Here is a 22834-nt window from a genome sequence, read left to right as displayed (position 1 = left end):
CTAAAAATAAATTTACTCACAGGAGTATCTCACTGTGTAGTCCTAAAGCCTCCTGGAAAGACTCAGGGTCAGAGCTCTAGCTCCCCACCCTGAGCCCCTGGTATAGAATTCCTCATTCCACACTGGGGCAGGGTGGCATTCCTCCTTCCAGAAGAATCCAGGGCTCTACCCCTCTTGCTCTACCCCTCTTGCTCTACCAGTGGCTTGGTTTCCACGCTTAAAATGGCAATGAAAAGTGCAGATGATAACAATCAACAATCAGAAGTGCAGAATTTTAGAGCTGGAAGGGATTAGAGATTATGTAGTCTACACCTTACATTCCTTAGATGTGGCAATTAAGACCCAGAGCCGTGACTGACTCAGCAAAATCACCCAGCCAGTTGCCGCAAAGCACCCACTCACCTATCCAGAGCTTTTTCCATTACGTGGTACCGAATAACATCTGCATCTTCTGCTCAGTTATTTCAAAAACATCATGTAAGCAAAATGGGTCTATAATATTTCTCTGGGTAGAAATAATAATGCTTAAAAAAATTCTGAGAACATATGTAGAGATAGCACGGATAGGAAGAAATTCTTAAAAACCTTATTTTAGATAATTTTGACTCCTTCCTCCACCAAATTCACGACTAGAATGTCTAACAAGTGTCAATATTGACATATTTAAGCTTCACCTGCCTTCTCCTGCCCCTTGTGGAGGCGTTAACAAGCAAGTGCTGCTAACACTACTGACTTGTTATCAGCAAGACATGCAGCTCTCAAGTTGTCTGCAGTCCTGACAATAGATTTTCAGACCCAGGACTATTCCAGGCTGTGAGACTCTGGAGCCATATTTCTATTACTCCCCACTCCCCCTCCCATTCATGCTGCACAGTCTAAATCAGGGATCTTGAATAGCTCTGAGAAAACTCTGTTCAAGATCTAAACATTATAGAGTTGTCAGCTCCACCCTCCAACCTCCAGAGCCCAGCAAGGTTACTGACCTTGGGCAAGACCCACAAGCTTCCTCGGTAAAGCCTGTGGGTTTTTTTAATATATATAATTTTTATCTTTTTATTGAAGTATAGGTAATTTACAGTGTTTCAGGTGTACAGCAAAGTGATTCAGCTATACATACATATTTATCTATTCTTTTTCGGATTCTTTTCCATTATAGGCTATTACAAGATATCGAATAATATAGTTCCCTGTGCTATACAGTAGGTCCTTGTTGAGCCTATGTTTCTTCATGAGGAAGTACAGCAATGTGGTTAAGAACCAAAGGATATCTATATCAGTTCTGCTTTTGGCCTTGGGTAAGGACTTAAACTCTCATGGTCTCAGTTTCCTCATCTTTAAGATGGGAATAATAATGATAGAACCTAGGATTTGGTAGAGGCTCAACATTTATTGAGCTTAGTATAATGCCTGGCACATAGTAAGTGCTCAATGAATACTGAGCCTCTACCACCACAGCTGGCTCACCAGGAGCCAACGAGAGGCAAAAGACAAAAACACAGGCAGCTGGGAGTAGAAAAAGAAGAAAAAGCCATCTATCACAATGTTCTTCGCCCTGAGGTACTCAAGAAGAAAGAAAGAAAAAAAAATGCACGGCCACAGGCCAAGACCTAACAAGGAGAGCCAGGGCAGGGACATCACTGGATTATAGTGCAGGCCAGACCTAAAATCAGGCAAGGTCATGCCCATATGATAGTGCTCCAAGAAGTGTGGGATACCAGAGGTCAAAGGTCACAAATGCAACAGATAAACGAAATGCGTGACTGATCCAGGTAGTAAAGCGACAAGCAGAAGAGGCTTTGGCCAAAGTGGCATGCATGCCAATTAACTGGAATTTACATTTCAAAACCTAAACAGTGTGTATGTTGAAGAAAGTGTATCAGGGATCACGTCTGGGTGAGGGTTCCCAATATGATGTCCTGCCATGGGTTCTGGTGACCAAGAAGTGAAGGGGAAAAAGGTCAGCCAAGAAAGTAAAGGGCAGGCAGCAGCCCCAGCATCCTCAGAGAGGAGGGGTTCTGGGCCCCATATGCCAGGGGCCTGGGCCATAACATCCACAAGGAGAAGTCAAAGTACTGACCACGCAGAGGGCAAGCAGGTGTGGAGACCAGGTTGGCATGTGGTGTGGAGCCAACACTCTGAGACAGGGCTTCCTAGTTTGCTCATCTTGAAAAAGCAGTATCATGAGAACATGGTCTAACAACTTGACACAGTGAATATGGGGACAAGGTCCCACGGGTGCAGCGCCCACACACCTGCTCAGGGAAGAGCCTGCCTCTGTGAGCACAGCTGTGTCTGAGGCAAGGCCACGCCTGATTGGAGGAAAAGAGTCAAGGGGGAGGGGCAGTTCCTAACAGGCTAAAGGAAAGGGAAAAAACCCACATCCTTCCACTTCATTTATGTCATAAACAAGTATATATTTAGTGCTAACTCTGTACACCTTACAAGGTACAGCTGAGGTTACAAAGATAAAAAACTACAGTTACTAAGAGCAAGTGGCTCATTCTAGGTTAACAGGAGAGAGAAATTATTTGGCACCGGGGTTGATCAAGTCATAAACTTGGATTTGGTAACATACAAGCTCACTACTCACTGTGCAGAAATGCTAGATAGATAGTAGATTGAAGGAAAAAGATGTATAGTGGATGCTCTCAAAAGCGAACTATAGAGGCTAAGAAAATTAGATTATCATCCTTATCAGAGTTTTGACAACAATACTTTGAAGAAAATGAAGTAACATATTTAAGATTCTCAAGGAAAGAAAATGTGAGCCAAGTATGTTCTATCCAGCAAAACTGACCTTTAGTATAAAGGTCACAAAGTTTTATCAAGAAATTAGGGGGTGGGCTTCCCTGGTGGTGCAGTGGTTAAGAATCCGCTTGCCAATGCAGGGGACACGGGTTCGAGCCCTGGTCCGGGAAGATCCCACATGCTGCGGAGCAACTAAGCCCGTGCGCCACAACTACTGAGCCTGCAATCTAGAGCCCACAAGCCACAACTACTGAAGCCCTTGTGCCACAACTGCTGAAGCCTGCGTGCCTAGAGCCCATGCTCCGCAACAAGGGAAGCCACCGTAATGAGAAGCCCATGCGCTGCAACGAAGAGTAGCCCCCGCTCGCCACAACTAGAGAAAGCCCAAGCGCAGCAAAGAAGACCCAACGCAGCCAAAAATAAATAAATAAATAAGGGGGAGAAAAGGAATTAGGGAATACTATTCCCATAAGCCCTACCTAAGGAATCCACTAGAGAAACAGCTTCAATCAAAACTTGTAGAGACAATGATATGAGGACTGATGATAAGCATGACATATATAGTTACCTGTAGAAATAAGACTAAATGTGCGCTGAATGGGAGATACTTTAGTATATAATGGCTATATGATCTGACAATGCAGATATAGTACAACCATAAAAAAAATGGGGAAGAATGAGTAGGGCATATGCCCAATAAATTATTTTTATTGTTTTCATTAATCATAGCTGATTACTTGGAGACTGGTGTATGTGTAATACAGGGTAATCAATGGGTAATTAAAAGATATTCTATCTCCCTTGGGACTAAAAAGCAAAGATTCGAAGTATGAAAGAAAGGAAATATAAACGTAACATAGAAGAAGTTAAACAAAACCCCGTAGCCTCGAATTTGACTTGGAAATATCAATATGAACTCACAAAGTATTTTATCTTTATATGTGTACATATGTTTGTACGTAAATGTGTGTGTGTGTGAGTGTGTATTTTCTCAGCTCTGACCAATGAAACAGCCTAGAAACAATGACCACTGCAGTGAATGCACATCTCTAGTGCCTGGGTTATGGTCCTGAAACACCATTCTCATTAAAAGAAACCAGGGATTCTTGAAGAAATGGTTGAATCCAGGTCTAGGCAGAATATGTACAAGACAGGCCTGGATCACCTTAACACACCAGATAACACAGAAGCTAAGGTCATGTCAGAAGGACCTAGGAGCCAACATGAAGAAGCTCCCACTGGTCAAAGATGGGACAATCTGAGTCTTATTAAGTATATTTAATTCCATGATCATACCAATTTAAAAAAACCATTGGTCACCTTCTGAGAATGACAGGAAACCAATTCTCAAAAACTGGGTAAATCAAAGGAAAGAATTGAGCATTTACCTTGTTTTTTCTATGTGACCTGTACCACTGTGTAATCAAATAACAGATTGAAGGGAAGTCTACCTTTATAAAATTATTCCAGCTAATAAAGTAAAGAAAATGGTAGAATTAGAATATCATTATTCTGCAATCTCCAATGAATTAATAGGTCTAGACATTGAGGAACCACAGCTTCTAAAGGCAAAAAAAAGAGTAGAAAAAACAGACGTTGTGTGCCTTCCAATGAAAGGATACAACAGCACCTGTAATCTGACCAAAGGGATCAAACCTGAGTCTGATCAATCCTCTGGACCCAGATGCAGGAAATAGAGGGCAAAGGAATAACTTGAAATGTACCTGGGGGGGTGCATTTTTCTTGTTATTAAGACTGTGGAAACTCTACAGATCAAACAGCCTCCCCCCCAAAAATTATTCTTTTAAATAATTAAAATGAGGGAGGATGTTAAGGAAATCCATAGATTAAAAGAGACTTAAAAGATACAAGTTTTTAAAAAAATGGGTAAGACTAAACTACAGTGAATCAGGCTGCTCACCTGGGTGATAAAACCATAAAGGGATGCAAGGAAGTGATTACTATAAAGGTCAGGATGGCATTTATTTTTGGAGGAAGGAAGGGTAATGTGATTAGGGAGGGTATGTGAAAGGCGCTTTTGGGGTAGCTAGCAAAGTTCTATTTCTTGACCTGAGTGATGGTTATATGAGTGTTTGCCTTATAATAATTCACTAAGGTGTGCATTTGTTATATGTGTGTTTTGTTGTTGTTGTTATTTGTGTTTTATTTTACAATAAAAAAGTTTGAAGAAAAGTGTTAAGAAAATCGAACATTTTCTCACATCATATAAAAAAATAAACTCAAAATGATAAAGGATGTAAGAGTGGAAATCATAAAACTCCTAGAAGAAAACTAGGCACTCTTTGACATAAATCGAAGCAATATTTTTTTGGATCTGTCTCCTAAGGCAAATGAAACAAAAGCAAAAAAATAAACAAATGGGGTCTAATTAAACTTAAAAGCTTTTACACAGCAAAGGAAACCATCTGCAAAACGAAAAGACAACCTACTGAATGGGAGAAAATATTTGCAAATGATGTGACCTATAAAGGGTTAATATCCAAATATGCAAACTGCTCATATAACTCAATATCAAAAAACCAAACCCCAATAAAAAAATTGGGCAGAAGACCTGAATAGACATTTGTCCAAATGAGACATACGGATGGCCAATAGGCACATGAAAAGATGCTCGATATCGCCAATCATCAGAGAAATGCAAATCAAAACCACAGTGAGATATCACCTCACACCTGTCAGAATGGCCATCATCAAAGAGACCACAAATACCAAATGTTGGCAAGAATGTAGCGAAAAGGAAACCCTCGTGCACTGTTATGGGAATGTAAGTTGGTGCAGCCACTATGGAAAACAGTTATGGAGGTTCCTCAAAAAACTAAAAATAGAGCTACCATATGATGCAGCAATTCCACTCCTGGGTATATATCCAAAGAAATTGAAAACATTAATTCAAAAAGATACAAACACCCCAATGTTAATAGCAGCATCATTTACAGTAGCCAAGACATGGAAGCAACCTAAGAGCTCATCGACAGACCAATTGATAAAGAAGTGGTATATTAGCCATAAAAAAAGAAATTTTACCATTTGCAACAACATGGATGAACTGGAGGGTATTATGCTTAGTGAAATAAGTCAGACAGAGAAAGACAAATATTGTATGCTATCACTTACATGTGGAATCTAATAACACAAATGAATATAACAAAACATAAACAGACTCAGATATAGAGAACAAACTAGTGGTTACCACTGGGGAGAGGGAAGGGGGAGGGGCAAGACAAAGGGAGGGAGTTAAGAGGTACAAACTACTATGTACAAAATAAATAAGCTACAAGGATATATCATACAGCACAGGGGATATAGCTAATATTTTATAATAACATTAAATGAAATATAATCTATAAAAATATTGAATCACTATGTTGTACATCTGAAACTAATATAATATTATAAATCAACTATACTTCAATTAAGAAAAAGCAATAAAGTAACATTTTCTTTTTTTTTTTAAGCTATAAAAAAAGAATCGGGAATAAAGACACAGACCTACTAGAGAATGGACTTGAGGATATGGGGAGGGAGAAGGGTAAGCTGTGACAAAGTGAGAGAGTGGCATGGACATATATACACTACCAAACCGTAAGGTAGATAGCTAGTGGGAAGCAGCTGCATAGCACAGGGAGATCAGCTCGGTGCTTTGTGACCACCTAAGGGGTGGGATAGGGAGGGTGGGAGGGAGGGAGACGCAAGAGGGAAGAGATATGGGAACAGATGTATATGTATAACTGAGTCACTTTGTTATAAAGCAGAAACTAACACACTATTGTAAAGCAATTATACTCCAATAAAGATGTTAAAAAAAAAGAATATGTGTTTCCAGATGTGCTTTAAAATAGTATCTGCTAGTTTTCAAGTTAAAAATTCAGTTGGAGTCTTCATCTGAATTGCATGGAACCACAATTTTAATTGCAGTCTTTACAATGTGGACTTTTCTGACCAGAAACATTGAATGGATTTTCAATTATTAAATTTAAAAAATGTTGCTAAGTTAAAAAAAAGAAAAAAAGAATCTAGGCAAGTCAGCACAATAAGAGCCGACTGATGGAAAACCCAGCAAGGCAATAGAGGAGGGGAAGGGGCCAAGCAGCCAGTCAGCTGGGAGCCAGTATCTTATGAAGGACTTCTGTTTCAATGAACTGCTCATGGTGACAGTAAATGATTTCATCTATACTGTTTTAATGAAAATTTGCCTTATAACACTTCAAATCATTTTTTAAAGCTTATAGCAAATCATGTACTCCAAAATATCTCAAAGGTGCTCTTAATTCAAAATGACCTCTAGGATGCCTAACTGGAATTGCAAAGAGCTGTTGGTTGTTGATTTCTCACAGACATAAGATTAATCACTTGACTCAGAGTTGTAGCACTCAGCATACCAACCTAGGGCAGCTTTGAGTTCCCAGAATTAGACAAGAAACTTACACCCCTTACTCCCATCCTCAGCTCCAGACTCAAGTTATTAGCAATAGTCGATTGAAAAACAAATGAACAGGGCCTCCCTGGTGGCGCAGTGGTTGAGAGTCCGCCTGCCGATGCAGGGGACGCGGGGTTCGTGCCCCGGTCTGGGAGGATCCCACATGCCGCGGAGCGGCTGGGCCCGTGAGCCATGGCCGCTGAGCCTGCGCGTCCGGAGCCTGTGCTCCGCAACGGGAGAGGCCACAACAGTGAGAGGCCCGTGTAACACACAAAAAAAATAAATAAATAAATAAAAACAAATGAACAAAACAATCTTCCCCAAACATTAAGCATCCTAAAGTCTAAGGGAACTACCACACGCAAGATGTTATTACAACTTTAGCAACATGAATTCAGGACTAAGAGAAGAAACACAGGCTCCCGATGTCGGCACTGCATTTGGAACAGCGTCTCCACTGCATCCCTGTTATTAGAGTCACCAGATGGAAGCACACATAACCCTGCTTCTGCTAAGGCCAATCCCCAGCTGCCCAAGCATTCTGCAAGGTGCAGTCTCTGCACAATGACCATCAGGAAGTTTTCCCAGCTTTTACTAAATTTGCCTCACACAAAGATTCTATAACCTGAGGACAAATTTGCCATCACTCAGATTGGCACGCTCCTGTACAAGCCAATAATGAAAGACACATTCCTCTGGGTTATTAAAATTGTCCAACTTCTTCCCAATATGAAAAAGGATATAAATATTATCTTCTCAATTTGGGAAGTACAGCTCCATTGATCTTGAACTTCCACATCCTTACTTTGAAATACATTTGTGAATCACATCTGAAATAAACATAGGACTTTTAGTACAATCTGCAGAGGGCAACGGTCTGTGAACAACAGACCCTAAGTGCCGGGATGTGGCCCCGCAGACTCAGTCTTAATCTGAACCTCACAGAGGAGACTGTGGTGGCTTGTTGAAGGTCACCAGGTGAGTCAGTGTCAGCTGGGCACACTCTCAAGGTTCTTCTTTCTACTACTAAAAACACCAGAATGTCAATTATATCTCAACCTTAAAATGTGAACAATAAAATGAGACATAAACTATGAGGTAGACTCTGACTGGTTGGAAAGATAACAGCTTTTGAGAGCTTACAGAAAATGAGGGAGTTTTTAGCAGTTTTGTTGAGGGGTAATATCCTGTAGCAGTTCAGAGCACAGGTATGGGATGAAGCTGAGCTGCCAGGGTGTGACTCCCAGCTCAGCCAGGCATCTATGGCAGGTTATTTAACCTCCCCAAGCCTCAGTTCCTCATCTGCAAATGCAGATTAACAAAAATACCTTTCTCACAGATCTGTTAGGAAGATGAATTTAATAATGTGTATAAAGCATTTAGCACAGTGCCCAGCCCATCATAAGTACTCAAAAAGTGTTTGTCATGATTACTGTTATTGGGGGTGTAAACATTTCCATAAACATAAAGAACTCTCTATTTGATGAACATCTGGGTTTCAATGCAGCATGCTGTCTCCAAAGTAAATACTGCTATTTTTATAAACCCACAACATTAAAAAGTCACTACCTAGGTAATTAAGTTCATATATGTGATTAACACCTTCCACATCTTTGTTTTTCTCCCAACTACTCATCATGGGTAGATAATTTTAATTCCAATAAAACCTGGGATTATTATTATCAGTAATAGTGATGGCTCAGCTAGACAGCTTCTAGAGCATGGGAGCCTGGGGCTGGTGCAGACATTATTTATCTGCCCAATAATCATGCCTCTCTCCCTTGTTCCCATTGGTACAGCCAACCTCCCAAAGTAGAAGTTTTCCCTTAATGTCCACTACTTACTTTCACAGCTTCCCTTGCAGCTGTGACTCAGTTCTGGTCAGTGAGGCCTGAGGAGGCTTCAGGAAAGATTTATCCTCTGATGAAAAGAGATGGACAGGGAGGGGGAAGGGTAAGCTGGGACAAAGCGAGAGAGTGGCATGGACATACATACACTCCCAAATGTAAAATAGATAGCTAGTGGGAAGCAGCCGCATAGCACAGGGAGATCAGCTCGGTGCTTTGTGACCACCTAGAGGGGTGGGATAAGGAGGGTGGGAGGGAGACACAAGAGGGAGGAGATATGGGGATATATGTATATGTATAGCTGATTCACTTTGTTATAAAGCAGAAACTAACGCACCATTGTAAAGCAATTATACTCCAATAAAGATGTTAAAAAAAAAAAAGAGATGGACATTACAAGAGAACAGATTTATTGCTGCCCTCTCTGCCCACCCCTCTCCCCACATCCACAAGCTCCTCCTGTCTTTGAATGAGTTTGGAGAAGCCTGTGATACCCACTGCAGAAGAAACTATTTTCTGTCTATGAGGTGGCAAGTCTGCAGAAAAAAAAAAAAGGTAACATATTAAGAATGGGAGAAGAGAAGGATGGAAAGAACCTGGTCCCTGATGATACTGTTTGAGGCACTGATTCAACTCTGGATTGGATCAACCCCACACTACCCTTCATGTAAGATAATTTAATGTCTTTACTGTTCAAACCACTGGTAGCTGGGCATTCTCTTACCTGCAGCCTAAAGCATCCTGTTATGGGCTGAATTGTGTCCCCCCCACCAAGAGAATTCATATGTTGGAGTCCTCACCTCCAGTAACTCAAAATGGGACTGTATTTGGAGATAGGGTCTTTAAAAAGGTGATTCAACTACAGTGAGGTTCTTCTGGTGTGCCCTAATGCAACCTGACTGGTACCCTTATAAGAAGAGACTTGGACACACAGACATGAGGGGCACATGTACAAAGGAAGCTGAGAGAATTTGTTGCTAGCAGCTCTGGGCTACAAGTAATATTAAAGGCAGTTCTTCAGGCTGAAGGATTAAAAAATACCTGATGGAAATGGATCTACACTAAAGAATGAAGAGCCTCAAATAAGTGGATAAATACAAAAAACTTTTTTTCATGTTCTAATTTCTTCAAAAGATCATTGTTTAAAGTAAAAAATAATAACCATGATTTCTGAAGATTATATATGCAGACATAAACCATATAATAATAAAACAAAGGGTATTATTTGTAATACTCCTCCCCTTTTTTATGGCTGTGCTGCTCGGCTTTTGGAATCTTAGTTCCTGAATCAGGCCACCATAGTGAAAGTGCCCAGTCCTAACTACTGGACTGCCAGGGAATTCCCTGTAATACCTTTATAAAAGAGATTGTTATAGATAGAATTCTGCCCCCTCCCCCTCAAATTAGTATGCTGAAGCCCTAATCCTCAGTGTGACTAGAGATAGGGCCTTTTAAAAGGTAATTAAGGTTAAATGAGGTCAAAAGGGTGGGGCCCTAATCTAATATGACTGCTGTCCTCATAAAAAGAAAGAGAGAGAGATACCACAGAGGCATGCACACAGAGAAAAGACCATGTGAGGAAACAATGAGAAGGTGACCATCTGCAAACCTAGGAGAGAAGCCTCAGGAGAAACCACACCTGTCAACACCTTGATCTTGGCCTTCCAGCCTCCAGAACTGTGAGAAATAAATTTCTATTGTTTAAGTCACCCAGTCTGTAGTATGTTGTTATGGCAGCCCTAGCAAACTGTTACAGTGATCTGGTATACTATCTGTTATCATCCATCTACAAATACTAGGGCAACCATGAAAGGAAACAGAACTTAGAAAAGATGGACTGAAGGGTAAAATTTGGGGTGGACATGCTTGTAGGGAACTCAGAGACCAGGTATGCACCAGGAAGACTGTGGTGATTCATTCTCTGCCCTGTGGTTCGTCTCTGCAAGTCACTTCCCAACCTCCTCCACCTGCCCCTTTTCCCAAATTGTGAGGCTAGAAGGTCCCTCGTGTGCTGGACTCGGGAGCAGCAAACCTGGAGGATCGCTGGCTAGAGAGGAAGGCTGAGGCAAGACTCAAATCAGTCCATTTTTATACTTGTGGGTCCCTGGTCAAATATTTAAACCTAGAGGGAAAAAATAGTTGTTCTACTAAAATTAGGACTCTGTATCATCAGTAGCAGACCACTATTATTCAATAATTTTCAAGGCCCTTATTAGAATGAGAAATTGAAAACTGACCAGAATTCAGAAGTAGGGAAGAAAGTCTCGAGTACTTACACAACTCAAAATGCAAAAAAAAGCAAAACAAGGAGGAGGAAGAAGAGAAGGAAGAGGAAGTAGAGGAGAAAGGGGGAGGAGGGGGAGGGGGAGGAAGTTACAGCAAGACAGCTTCAAAGAAAGCAGTCTATTCTCCATTTTCCCATCACCCACCATTTCAACATGAGAGGGGCACTCTCAGAACAGGATAGCTTCCTGGAGGTGCCAGGACCTCAGGACAGGGGAGTAGACCCAGGGAAGGGAAAACAGGCTACTTGGCAACTCAAGAGTCTTGGGCCTGGGGCTCCTCCCAACAGGTGCCACTCCTAGAAAAAGGGCGCCCATCCCATGTCAGTGATCTACAAAGCAACGTGAGGTGTCCTCAAGTCAGCAGCACACTAAAGGATGAGGTCAGCATTGCCAGTGATTCGAAATCTAGATTGTGAACAAATGAACACTGAGCAGACTCCCTGGTGTCTCTGGTTCGTGGCTTTCAATTCCTGGATCTATTTGTGGGATGCCACTACTGGTTTTGGTTGTTAGTTTTTGTTCTTGACCTGGTTGTTGGTCAACATTTTTTAACCCAGTTAGGATCTACTTGAAAAACCACTTTGTTATTTCCTAGGACAGGTACACAGGTGTTCATTTTGTGCACGTTCATGTTAATCTTCTTTAAACTTTAAAGTCACTCTGTACTTTCAAGAGATTTGCACTTTTCCGCTGCCAAAAAAAAAGAGGGGGGGAAACACCTACAGATACTTGCTGCCTGAATAATCTTTACAGAACGAGACATCACAACCGATCTCCCAGGCTAGGGGTTTTCAGTTCGCTGTGCATCAGTCACCAGGGGTGGGCATGGGGGTGGTGGCGGAGAGAATTGTTAGAAATGCAGATTCCCTGGCCCGGCTTTGGTGATGTCACAGTAGGTGGAACTATGGCCCCAGATGAGCCCTAAAATATAGCACATTGGACAAGTTCAAAATTTCATTTGGGAGATCACCTCTGTGGCTGCCCAGATAATTGCATTCTCAAACCACAGGGCAGGAACCCAGGGCAGGGACCCGGGAGGCTCCTTATCGACAAGAAGCCTTTTGCTCCTTGGCAAAAAGAGCAGCCGTTCTTTCAAGAACCTTCAGGTGTTCCAGGCCATAAAAGCAAAGGAGCAAAATGGCTAAGTATGTGCAACACAGAGACCATCACCGGATGCTCGGGGAGGGAGGGCTGAGCTCATCACCTCTCCCAGGTACACTCTGTGAGTCACTGGGGGCCTGTCTCTGCACCAAGGCAGAAAGAATTCCAACGTTAAGTCTAGACTGCTCTGCCCTTCCAGGGTGGTGATAGTATTGAATCAAACACCAGCCACTTCCCAGAAAACTACCTCATCTTTTTAAAGAGAGAAGAAAGGGAGAAAAAGGGAGTTGTTTCCCAATCACAGAGGGGTGGAATCAGGTATTGGACTTCTTTCTTAAAGGTCTGAGTCATCAAAGATTGTTTTGAACTTTGCAACCTCTGGCCAACATCGTACCTGCAGTTTTTCTCAGAAGACGGTGGCATTTCCATAGAACTCCCTACTCCAACATGTTCCGTAGAACATGTTGCATCTACATGTATGTGAGAGCCTGAGCACAACTCAAGAGGCTGAGACGGGAAAGGATGAGGACAGTGAGGATTCCACCAGGACACACCACAACCTCTGTCTCCCTCACTTTGGTTGACAGTCATGTTATAAGGAACTCATTTTTTGAAATAAATAAAATAACAGCTGCGAGTGGAGAAGGCTTGAACTAAATGAATTTGGCTTGAAGGAATAAGAGCCAGGCTTAGAGAGGGTATTGGCCAGGTGGGCTGGTTCTTCCTTTTTGGCTCCTTTCAAATATTCATGAGTGTCCTGTGTGCCCTGCAGAGTGCCGTGTTCCCAGAAGAGCTTGCCCCAGTGGACAACCTTGAAGATAATGTCCCTGCCCTCTGCCCCTCGAAACTCTCACAACTTCTCTTGAGGACATGCCAGCCCGAGTCCCTTTGCAACACCAAGGGCAGCTGAGACATAGCTTCCTGTCTGGCTTGGAAAACCTGGTTTCATATCCATTACCTGTTTTAAATAAGGGCCTCCATAGGCTAAAGGCCAACCCACTGCTCACAAATGAACTGTAACGGGCCTTTTAAAAGCGTCTCTCATGCATAGGGAGGGTTACTGGATGCCATGGCTCTTCTGCTCAGACACATAAAACCCAGATGCCCTGCTCTGGCTCATTTCTCTTTAGCAGCTGCAGCAGCGGCGGCAGCAGCAAGATTTCCCTATATAATCACATGACCCTGCAGCTGGGAATAGCTGAAATTGCGCTACATGCGCCCCCTTCTCTGGGCTTCTCTGGCATCATCAGAGGCAAAAAAAAGGAAAGTTCATGCTAAAAGCACATGTGGTAACAGTCACCACTCTCCCTCTCTGCTCCACTATGGCCCAGTACAAACACCATCGTCTTGAAATGAGAGCAATTTGGCCAATCCAACAAAGTAGACCACTTGCTTCTGCACATTGGACACCAGGAGAGGAACATCCTGCCTTAATCCACACAACAATCCTATGCTAGAAATACCATCCCCACTTTTTAGGTAAAGCAATAGGCTCAGAGAGCTGAAGTAGCTTATCCCAAGTCACACAGCTAGTGGTGGCTGAGATATGAACAGCTAATTCCAATAGTGTCACATGACCCAACCACTTTTTGACTAAACTAAAAGTCATTTTCATTCCCAATGTTTAAGGAAATGACAACAAGTGGAATTTTGGACTTAATTCCATTCTCTGTTATTAAAGAAACAAACCCCAATGTGCTTATAAGTCAGCTTGGGTTGTTCCAGAGGAGGCCCATTCCTGTGACCCCCCAGCCATTTTTTGTTTCTTTTTGGTGGGGAAGGTGGCTGCATGCCTAGCCCCTGGTCACCTTGAGTGAAATATCATCATGTTGGTCAATCACCCCTCTTGTTCTATATAAAAAAGCACAATCCGGGAATTCCCTGGCAGTCCAGTGGTTAGGACTCTGAGCTTTCACGGCGGAGGGCCCGGGTTCCATCCCTGGTTGGGGAATTAAGATCCCACAAGCCGCATGGGCGGCCAAAAAAACCTCCACAATCCTGGGAAAACAAACTTGCTGATGCCCATCCAGCTTTGCAGTTGGCTCTGAATCTTTGCTACCTTGGTTCTGAACCATGAACACTTTCTTCTAGAGAAAAAGCAACCTATCCCTAAAAGGATGGGTGGATGTTATTTGATTATTTCAGAGCATGTGACATTTTAAAACAAATTTCTCAGGTAACTTCCATGCTTGACATGCAAGGCCAAGAAAACCAAATCTTATGGAATCAGGTTTATTGCAGTTATACTACTGGTGATTTGAAACAGACATCAGATGAAAGACACTTATTTCAACTTCTTATTATTGAGAAATAAAAAATATTTTGAAAATGGTTCATCTACTGTTCTAAGGAATTGCCTTTACTTTCCTTTGTGAAACTCAGAAGAATTCTGAACCCATCTTTGCCATTATAAATTTATCTTCAGGGACTCGTTCTTACCAGCAAACATTTTCGTGCAAGTCACCGGTCCTCTTGGATCCCAGGCCTAGGTGAGAACATGAGAGGGTTGCACAGTGCCACGTACATGGTAGGAGCTCAATAAATGCCTGCTGTGTGAATGAATGGTGCCCCTGCAAGCTGGACAGAGGGGATGCGCCTCCAAACTTGTATAACGGCCACTGTTGTAGTCTAAGACTCATGGGCCAAATGGTGCCTCTCACATTCTAGAATTATCTACCTCCTACTTGTAGCTCACTTCCTTTTCTTAAGGCCAAAATATAGAATGCGAACTGACGTTCACTGGTTACTACTTGACCTCGTTTACATTTTGCAACAAGGTTCACTGATTTTTTTTTTTTTTTTACCCTCAATGAACCATCTGTTTTTAGCTACTGGGAAGCCCCACTGATGAACAAAAGTCTAGAAACTGCTGTTGGCTCAGACCCCAGGGCCAAAGTCATCAAAACCAGAGATGGGGGAGCAGGAAGTAAACTGCTTCTCACAGGGAAACATGAAGGTTGGGGTGTTAAAAGCTCCTTTTCGGTGTTTGTTGAATGCTTACTCTGTGCATTTGGTATTAAATGCAGGATGTGGGCAGTGTGAGGAGAGTTGAGGTGATAAAAGTTTATCTGGCACCACATGGTGTCTTCTCTTAAACTCTGCAGCAGAGCTGATTATCTCTGTGAATGCCAAACTGAGGAAAACTGTCCCATTTTTGTCCAGGTTGGCCCCTGTGCATGTCCCCAGTGCCCGAGTCAGTGCCCATGGCACTGGGGTTGTGCTAACGCTCCTTCTCCCTCCGTGAGAAAACAGGTGGCCTTTATTTGTTATCACCCACCCTCCCCTGCCTCCTGGAGGTCATCCCATGGTCAACCCCTCAATTTGTACCAGGCAAGAATGGAGGGGGTGGAGAATGGACTCTTCTGCATGGTGTGGAAGCAAAGCTCAGTTCTGATTGAGGACGAAAGAAATCTCCAAGAAGGAAATGTTTTCATTCCAAGGGGCTGATCCAAGCAGACAAGGATTCATTGAATCAATGAACTGTGAGGTCTCGCGAGTGCCCGGCACTGTGGCAGCCTCAGCTTCAAGGATCAGCTACCTGAAGTTCCCCAAGTCGTAAACCACCTAGAAATGCCCTCCTCTCCCAAACAGCATTTCCTAATGAGTACTGTTTGGGTGCAATCATTTCTCTCCACACACCCTTTCCTCCAATTTCAACAGAATACAAAATTGCAGAGAACAGTTCTCATAAAATACTCTGTTCCTGGCACTTGCAGTATGCATGCTCACCCTCAGTTTCTGCTGTTCTGTTGGACTCCCAGAACAGCCTGTGTGCAACACTCACAACACAGATGAAGACTATATCCAGCAATAGAGTCAGAAACAGAAAATTAAGAGGCAATAAAGATAAGCAGATTTTCCAGCTCATGCCACCCCTTTTCTCATTGAATTTAAACACATTAGAACAAAAGGCACTACAGATTCAAGTCTCTCTCTTTTCTTTCTTTCTTTTTTTTTTTTTTGCAGTACGCGGGCCTCGCACAGGCCCAGCAGCCATGGCCCACGGGCCCAGCCGCTCCGCGGCACGTGGAATCTTCCCGGACTGGGGCACGAACCCGTGTTCCCTGCATCGGCAGGCGGACTCTCAACCACTGCACCACCAGGGAAGCCCTCAAGTCTCTCTTAAAGAAAAAAATTTAAAGGAGCATCTGTGCAGGATCACTACAATTTGGGGAGAACTTTCTTATATTCAATAATTTATTAATGATTCTTAAGTTAGCAGATAATCTAGATGGATATAATGGCTTAGAAGACCTATATCTGTTAATGCAAAGACCTTAATACCAAACATTCAATACCTAAGGTATTCATATTTTACAGGGAGGTAGATAGTAGTCCACTTCCCTAAACTTTATTTACTCAAATTACAGGTTAAAAACTCAAAAGCTGAGCAAGAAGTGGCAGAGACAAGTAATGCATATGAAGGGAAACTGGCATCCCCCGCCCCAAAAATCTACAAAAAAGCCAATTGTGTTACCAGTTAGAATATTAACAATAACTTGCTGACTTAACTACCCATGACAGATCTAATTAGAAGGTGGCAATAAGTGTTTCCAGGTGTTTAATTAAGTGTGATAATTATTTCTTTCCTTAAAGACAGATAGAGTCATATGTTTACATTTCAAAGCATAATGTTTCCTTAGTTAAAACACTGTGGAAACACTTTTGTGTAACACAGGATTCAAACCAAGATAAAAATATCTGCTGTGATAAGCGGCACTTAAAGTGATTTATCAGCTCTAACTTTCATATCAGCTCTAACTTTCACAATGGCAACTTAAAGCCTGCTCTGTTCTGGTTATTTCCTTTAACCACATAGTTTTGTTTTCCTTATGCCTCAATGAATAATTTCTACTCAACAGGTCATTTCCCTACCAGCATCTCCTAAATGAATTCTTAGCAAGAAGGTGGGGAAATTTTATGGGTATCTCTACTTTCACAGCAAGAACATAGCAAGAATAAACTGAGATACAGAAGAATTCAGAGACTATTATAATTGGATGGGACCTCAGCAACCAGGGAATCATTTTATTGATGAATTAAAGTACTGTACTGCTATCAATTAAATCTGTTTTTTAGGGCAGAAATACACCCTACATTGAGATAGTATTGACCCCCAATAAAAATAATTTATGCAAGGATGGAATTATCAGTCTTAACTCCAGGATTTCTTTGTTTAAACACTGAGCACTCATCTACTGTCTCCTTCCTCCCATGATTCTCTCAGGGTACTGCTCTTCCTACCTAGGGCTGTGTTTTATCAGTTGGCTTTAGCAATAGGGTGTCACTGAATCAATAAACATCTTTTAGGCGCCCAAGCCCAGTTGGTCAGCGTGGTCTTGAACGTGCCTATCAGCCACCCTGGGTCCGAGGGCGCTCATCAAGTGTTCTTGCATCAGGTTTTGAAGGCTGAGAGTCAAGAGGGCGCGCAAAGACACGGACGGATGGACACACATACACACAAACACACACACAAACTTTCTTCCTCAAAGGAAGTCTCCACCGAACGATCTCAAGGCAAAACTCTAGTCCCTGCCCATTTTACAATGCAGGGTTGGATTACAATCTCAGGCTAGCATCTCGGTCTGCAATCTGGGGCATCCTGATAACCGGGCCAGTCCTTTCGACAGCAGGAGCTGTTACCAGGAGGGCGTGACACGTAGTGGGGGCTGCGTCTGCAGAAGGAAGCAAGGAATAGGGATGGGGCTCAGGGCAGGAGGTGGAAGTTAAGGGGTCAGCCCAAGTCGCTAAGGGCCCCGAGCTGGAGGTCTCAGGTTGTCTCTGCGCTGCAGGAACTGGGTAAAACTCTGGGGAGTTTTCGGAGCTGTGCGCGTCTGCACACACACGCACACACACACACACTCGCTCACACGCACTCACACCCACTCCCACCCACTCCAGAGACTCTCGGTGAGCTGAAAGCGCGCCCCCAGGAGCAGCCCACAGCCCAGCAGCCCGGGAAGCCCTGAGAGGGTGTGTGAGGGACCGGCGCGCCCGGGAGGCACTTACTCGGAAGAGGGAGCCCGGTGGCGCCGGGACGCCAAGAGGCGAGCTGGGCTATTCGACGGTGCGGAGCTGCCTAGACTCTTGAACGCTCGCAGGGCCCCGCGGACTCACGAGCAGAGCGCGGGCCAGAGACGGCGGGAGAAAGGGAGCCAGCGGCAAGGCAAAAGAAACGAGGGGCGGGGATAGGAGGAGGAGCTAAGGAGCCGGGGGCGGGGCGGAAGGTGGAGTTAGGATGCTGGGGGCGGAGCCGGATAAGGAGGAGGAGCCGGGAGGTCGGGGGCGGAGCGTGTGGAGGAGGAGGAGCGGAGCAGCCTGGGAGGCAAGGTAGAGGAGGATCTAGCGGGCCAGGGAGGGGAGGGGAGAAGAACCCCACCGGCCGTGACTGAGCAGACTGGGCCTGGCGTTGGGGGTCAGGAGTGGCCAGAGCTTCGGAGAACGCGGAAGAAAGCTGGACAGCGACCTGGGAGCTGGACTTGAGCTGCAAGGCAAGATTTTTGGGCGCGAGGAGCCAGGATAGGCTTGGGAGATATGCAAGGAAGACGTTACCTTTCGGGTTTCTCAGTTTCTTCAACTGTGAAAATGAGATACCAACCTCGTAGTGAGTTGAGTCGGTTAAGTGAGCTCATGCCTGTCACCTAACAAGTACGCATGAATTTTATCATCTATTATCTGTTGCCGTTATCATCCTCCTCCTCATTTTCCATATAAGCCCCTAAATCCCGCCTGCTCTTAACTTTGTGTGTGTGTGTGTGTGTTTCAGCCTCTACTGGCCTCAAGTCTACCTGGCGATACCTGACGCGCTAGCGATTCCTAGTTTCTATTCGCGGGGGGTGCAGGGATCCCTCTCAAAGTTAAAAGGCTCATTGGCTCCCGGGAAGCCAGTCTGGTCTGAGGCACCCCCGTGGACTTCAGTGACTGCCCCTGCCCACGGAGCCGAAGGCTGGCTATTCATTGGAATGGGACCGAATCTGGGCCTTCCTTCTGGTGAAGAGCCCTGACCCGGGGTAGCCATTCTCAAGGGCGAAGGTGCTGGACCTTCGTAGGAGTGTGATGAATCCGTCCTCCATTAAGCACCTATTATATGGTAGTTCTGTGCAGAGGGCTGGGAATATGAATAATACTAGCAAAACTTAATAAATGCAGGTCACTTATAATCCTCACAACAACTTATAAATGTAGATCCTGTAGCACCTTAAGTTTTACAAAGGGAAAGGGAGGCATAGTGAAGTAAAATACCCTACCCAAAGTTACACATTTAGGAAGTGGCAGAGCATGGTTGGGACACAGGAAAGTAAACACTTGTTAGGTGAAATAGACTAAAATCACAACACATTTGGGTTTAATGCCCAAAATAGGAATATACAGAAGATGTATACAGAAGACGTAAACATCTCTTAAACAGAGATGTTTAAGACACTGTCCTGTGGTTATAGCTATGGGGAGGGAAGTGTTAGGAAGATTTTTCTGAAGGAGGTGATGTCTAAGCTCAATTTGGAAGAAGAAATGGGAGCCTCACAGCACCTATAGGTGGAGAAAGGGCACAGTAAACATTTTTCAAGCATTCTGGAGGGTTAGGGAAGAAGTGGAGATTGGAATGAAGCTAAAACAATAGAAAAGGACCAAATCTAAGCGCTTTCTTCCAATAGGAGCTGAAGAACATTAATTTTTTTTCTGCTTTATAACAAATTTAATCAGTTATACATATACATATGTTCCCATATCCCCTCCCTTTTGCGTCTCCCTCCCACCCTCCCTATCCCACCCCTCCAGGTGGTCACAAAGCACCGAGCTGATCTCCCTGTGCTATGCGGCTGCTTCCCACTAGCTATCTACCTTACGTTTGGTAGTGTATATATGTCCATGCCGCTCTTTCGCTTTGTCACAGCTTACCCTTCCCCCTCCCCATATCCTCAAGTCCATTCTCTAGTAGGTCTGTGTCTTTATTCCTGTCTTACCCCTATGTTGAAGAACATTAATTTGACCCTTGGTTCGGAGAAAGTCAGAAGGATTTTAAGCATGGGGGACATGTCAAATGTTCTAGAAAGGTTAATCTGAAAACATCATAGAGAATCAGAGCCAGGAAACTTGGCTTATGGAGTTATTGAAATAAGTCAGGTTGGGATACAGTGGTAGGCAGAATAAGAACTCCAGGAAAGATGTCCACACCAGAATCCCCAGAACTTGTGAATATGTTACCTTACATGGCAAAAGGGACTTGGCAGGTGTGATTAAGGTTAAAGATAATGAGATGGGGAGATTATCCTGGATTATTTGGGTGGATCTAATCTAATCATATGCTTCCCCTAAAGTGGAAGAATGAGTCAAAGAGATTCAAAGTATGAGAAGGGCTTGACCTGGGTCAGGAGCCAAGGAGGGTGGGTGGTCTCTAGAAGCTGGGAATGGACCTCAGTCAACAACAAAAACAACAACAAAATGGGAATCTCAGTTCTACCACCATAAGGAAATGGATCCTCCCTTGGAGCCTCCAGAAAGGAACCCAGTCATACTGACACTTTGAGTTTATCCTGGTGAGACCCATACTGGACTTCTGACCTGTAGAACTGTAAAATAATAAATGTATGTTGTTTTAAACCCCTAAATTGCTGTTAATTTGTTGTGGCAGTAATAGGTAATAATTACAGATGCTGAATGCTTAAACTAAGTGGATGGAAAGAAGATGGATTCAAGACTTAACACAGGCCCTGGAGACTAATGGGATGTGAGGGTTAAGGGAAAGAGAGTAATCTAGGTCGATTTATAGGGTTTCTGGATTGCCAGGCTCAGTCTTTGGTAGTGCCACACAGTGCAGGGAGTAATAAAGGCAGGTCCTTTTAGGATTAAAAAGGTTTGTACACTCCCAGGCCTCCCCTACTCCTCAAAATCATTAGAAACAATCCCTGAAAGCCCATGGGCAGTGATATTTGTCACCATGAACTGAGAGTTCTAATAATGGATCTGCTCTGTGTAAGCTGGATACTTTGGACAAAGCACAAAGCCTTAATGAAACATGGCTTCTTCTACTGTGTGAGATAGGAGCCCCATCTGTGTGATTGCCGGGAGAGTCAGCCAGGATGTCATGGTGTCTGTAACCTCAACCCCAGTAACTCTCACCATTTCTTCATTTCAGTCTCCCTTGTCTCAAGCTGCACCCTGGAGCAGCAATCCCCAGAGATACTTCTACCTTTATAGAAAAAGATTCTTTCATCTTTATCTCCATCATTCTACACCCCTACTGCAGCCTCTCATCCTTGGTCCTCACACTCTTTTTTTTTACCTCATGCAGACTTGCATTTCTCCCAGTTGGCTTCCTTTCCTAGACAGCCTAACCCCAAGAGCCAATACCTCAGTCACTCACTGCTAGTGCCTCCTATTGCTTTACTACATTGTCTTTTCCTTCTACTACCTGGCAAATATTTTTAGCCACCCACATGATTCATAAGCTCTACTTAAGAAGAACCAAAAAGTGTAAAACCTGATGCTCTGCAGATTCATGAGGATTTTCTCCTGCATCATGGATGGAAAGGAGAAGTGTGTTCCATCTTTATCCCTTTCCTCAAGACATCTTTTGCGCCCCTAACCCCTCCTGCTCTTGATATATAATCTCACCTCCTATTTCAAATAAAATATAGAGCGAACTTAAAAATTTTTTAAATTAATTAATTTATTTATGGCTGTGTTGGGTCTTCATTGCTGTGCGCAGGCTTTCTCTAGTTGCGGTGCCCGGGGGCTACTCTTTGTTGTGGTGCGTGTGCTTCTCATTGCGGTGGCTTCTCTTGTTGCGGAGCACGGACTCTAGGTGCACGGGCTTCAGTAGTTGTGGCACGTGGGCTTCAGTAGTTGTGGCACACGGGCTTAGTTGCTCCGCGGCATGTGAGATCTTCCCGGACCAGCGCTGGAACCCATGTCCCCTGCATTGGCAGGCGGATTCTTAACCACTGCGCCACCAGGGAAGCCCCAAAGGAAATATATAGATCATCAATAGAGAATGTTCTCTACTTCCTATCCCAGCTAACAAAAATGCCATCTATATCAGCAGTCACATTGACTTCCTTTCTCTCATCCCAGTGGATCAGAGCAAACCCATCCACCAGTTCTCTGGGTCCCCAAGGAGCCCTCCCTTCTATCTACAGGGGCCACATTCTGTTGAATATCCCTTCTTTTCTATCTTGGACCTCTCAATTTCTATGCTTCCCCCATAAGATATTTAAAAATGCTAAAATGTTAAAATGATAAAATTTAAAAATCTCCATGAATCCTACCACCTTCTCTCACCGCAACCCTCTTTACTAGGGCCATCTAGACCTGAGTGACTACAAGAGCTGAAATGATTCAGAGTGGGCACTGCCTCAGCGCTTACTTTAGGAGGCCTGGTAAGGGGCCTCTACAATCCCAGGCAACTTGCATCATTG

General features: G+C 43.6%; 1 protein-coding gene across 3 annotated transcripts in view; it reads right to left on the bottom strand.

Moving 5' to 3' along the window:
• Nucleotides 1–19040, bottom strand: part of TNFAIP8 (TNF alpha induced protein 8) — a 125155-nt gene extending 106115 nt beyond the window's left edge. Inside the window, exon 1 of one of the 3 annotated variants that reach the window (XM_081230876.1) lies at nucleotides 18972–19040. Coding sequence is in view for 1 of the 3 variants with exons in the window: in XM_081230873.1 (XP_081086999.1) it covers nucleotide 18429 (1 nt within the window). In the remaining 2 variants the exon portion in view is untranslated. Of the gene's footprint in view, nucleotides 1–18428; nucleotides 18568–18971 lie in introns of those variants that run through there. The other 2 variants (XM_081230872.1, XM_081230873.1) reach the window with 2 other exon arrangements.
• Nucleotides 19041–22834: the final 3794 nt, after the last annotated feature.

Source organism: Mesoplodon bidens, assembly GCF_964165515.1.
Source record: "Mesoplodon bidens genome assembly, chromosome: 4".
Taxonomy (NCBI): domain Eukaryota; kingdom Metazoa; phylum Chordata; class Mammalia; order Artiodactyla; family Ziphiidae; genus Mesoplodon; species Mesoplodon bidens.
Note: the sequence above shows the minus strand (reverse complement) of the source record. Positions and strands in the feature narration are given on the sequence as shown.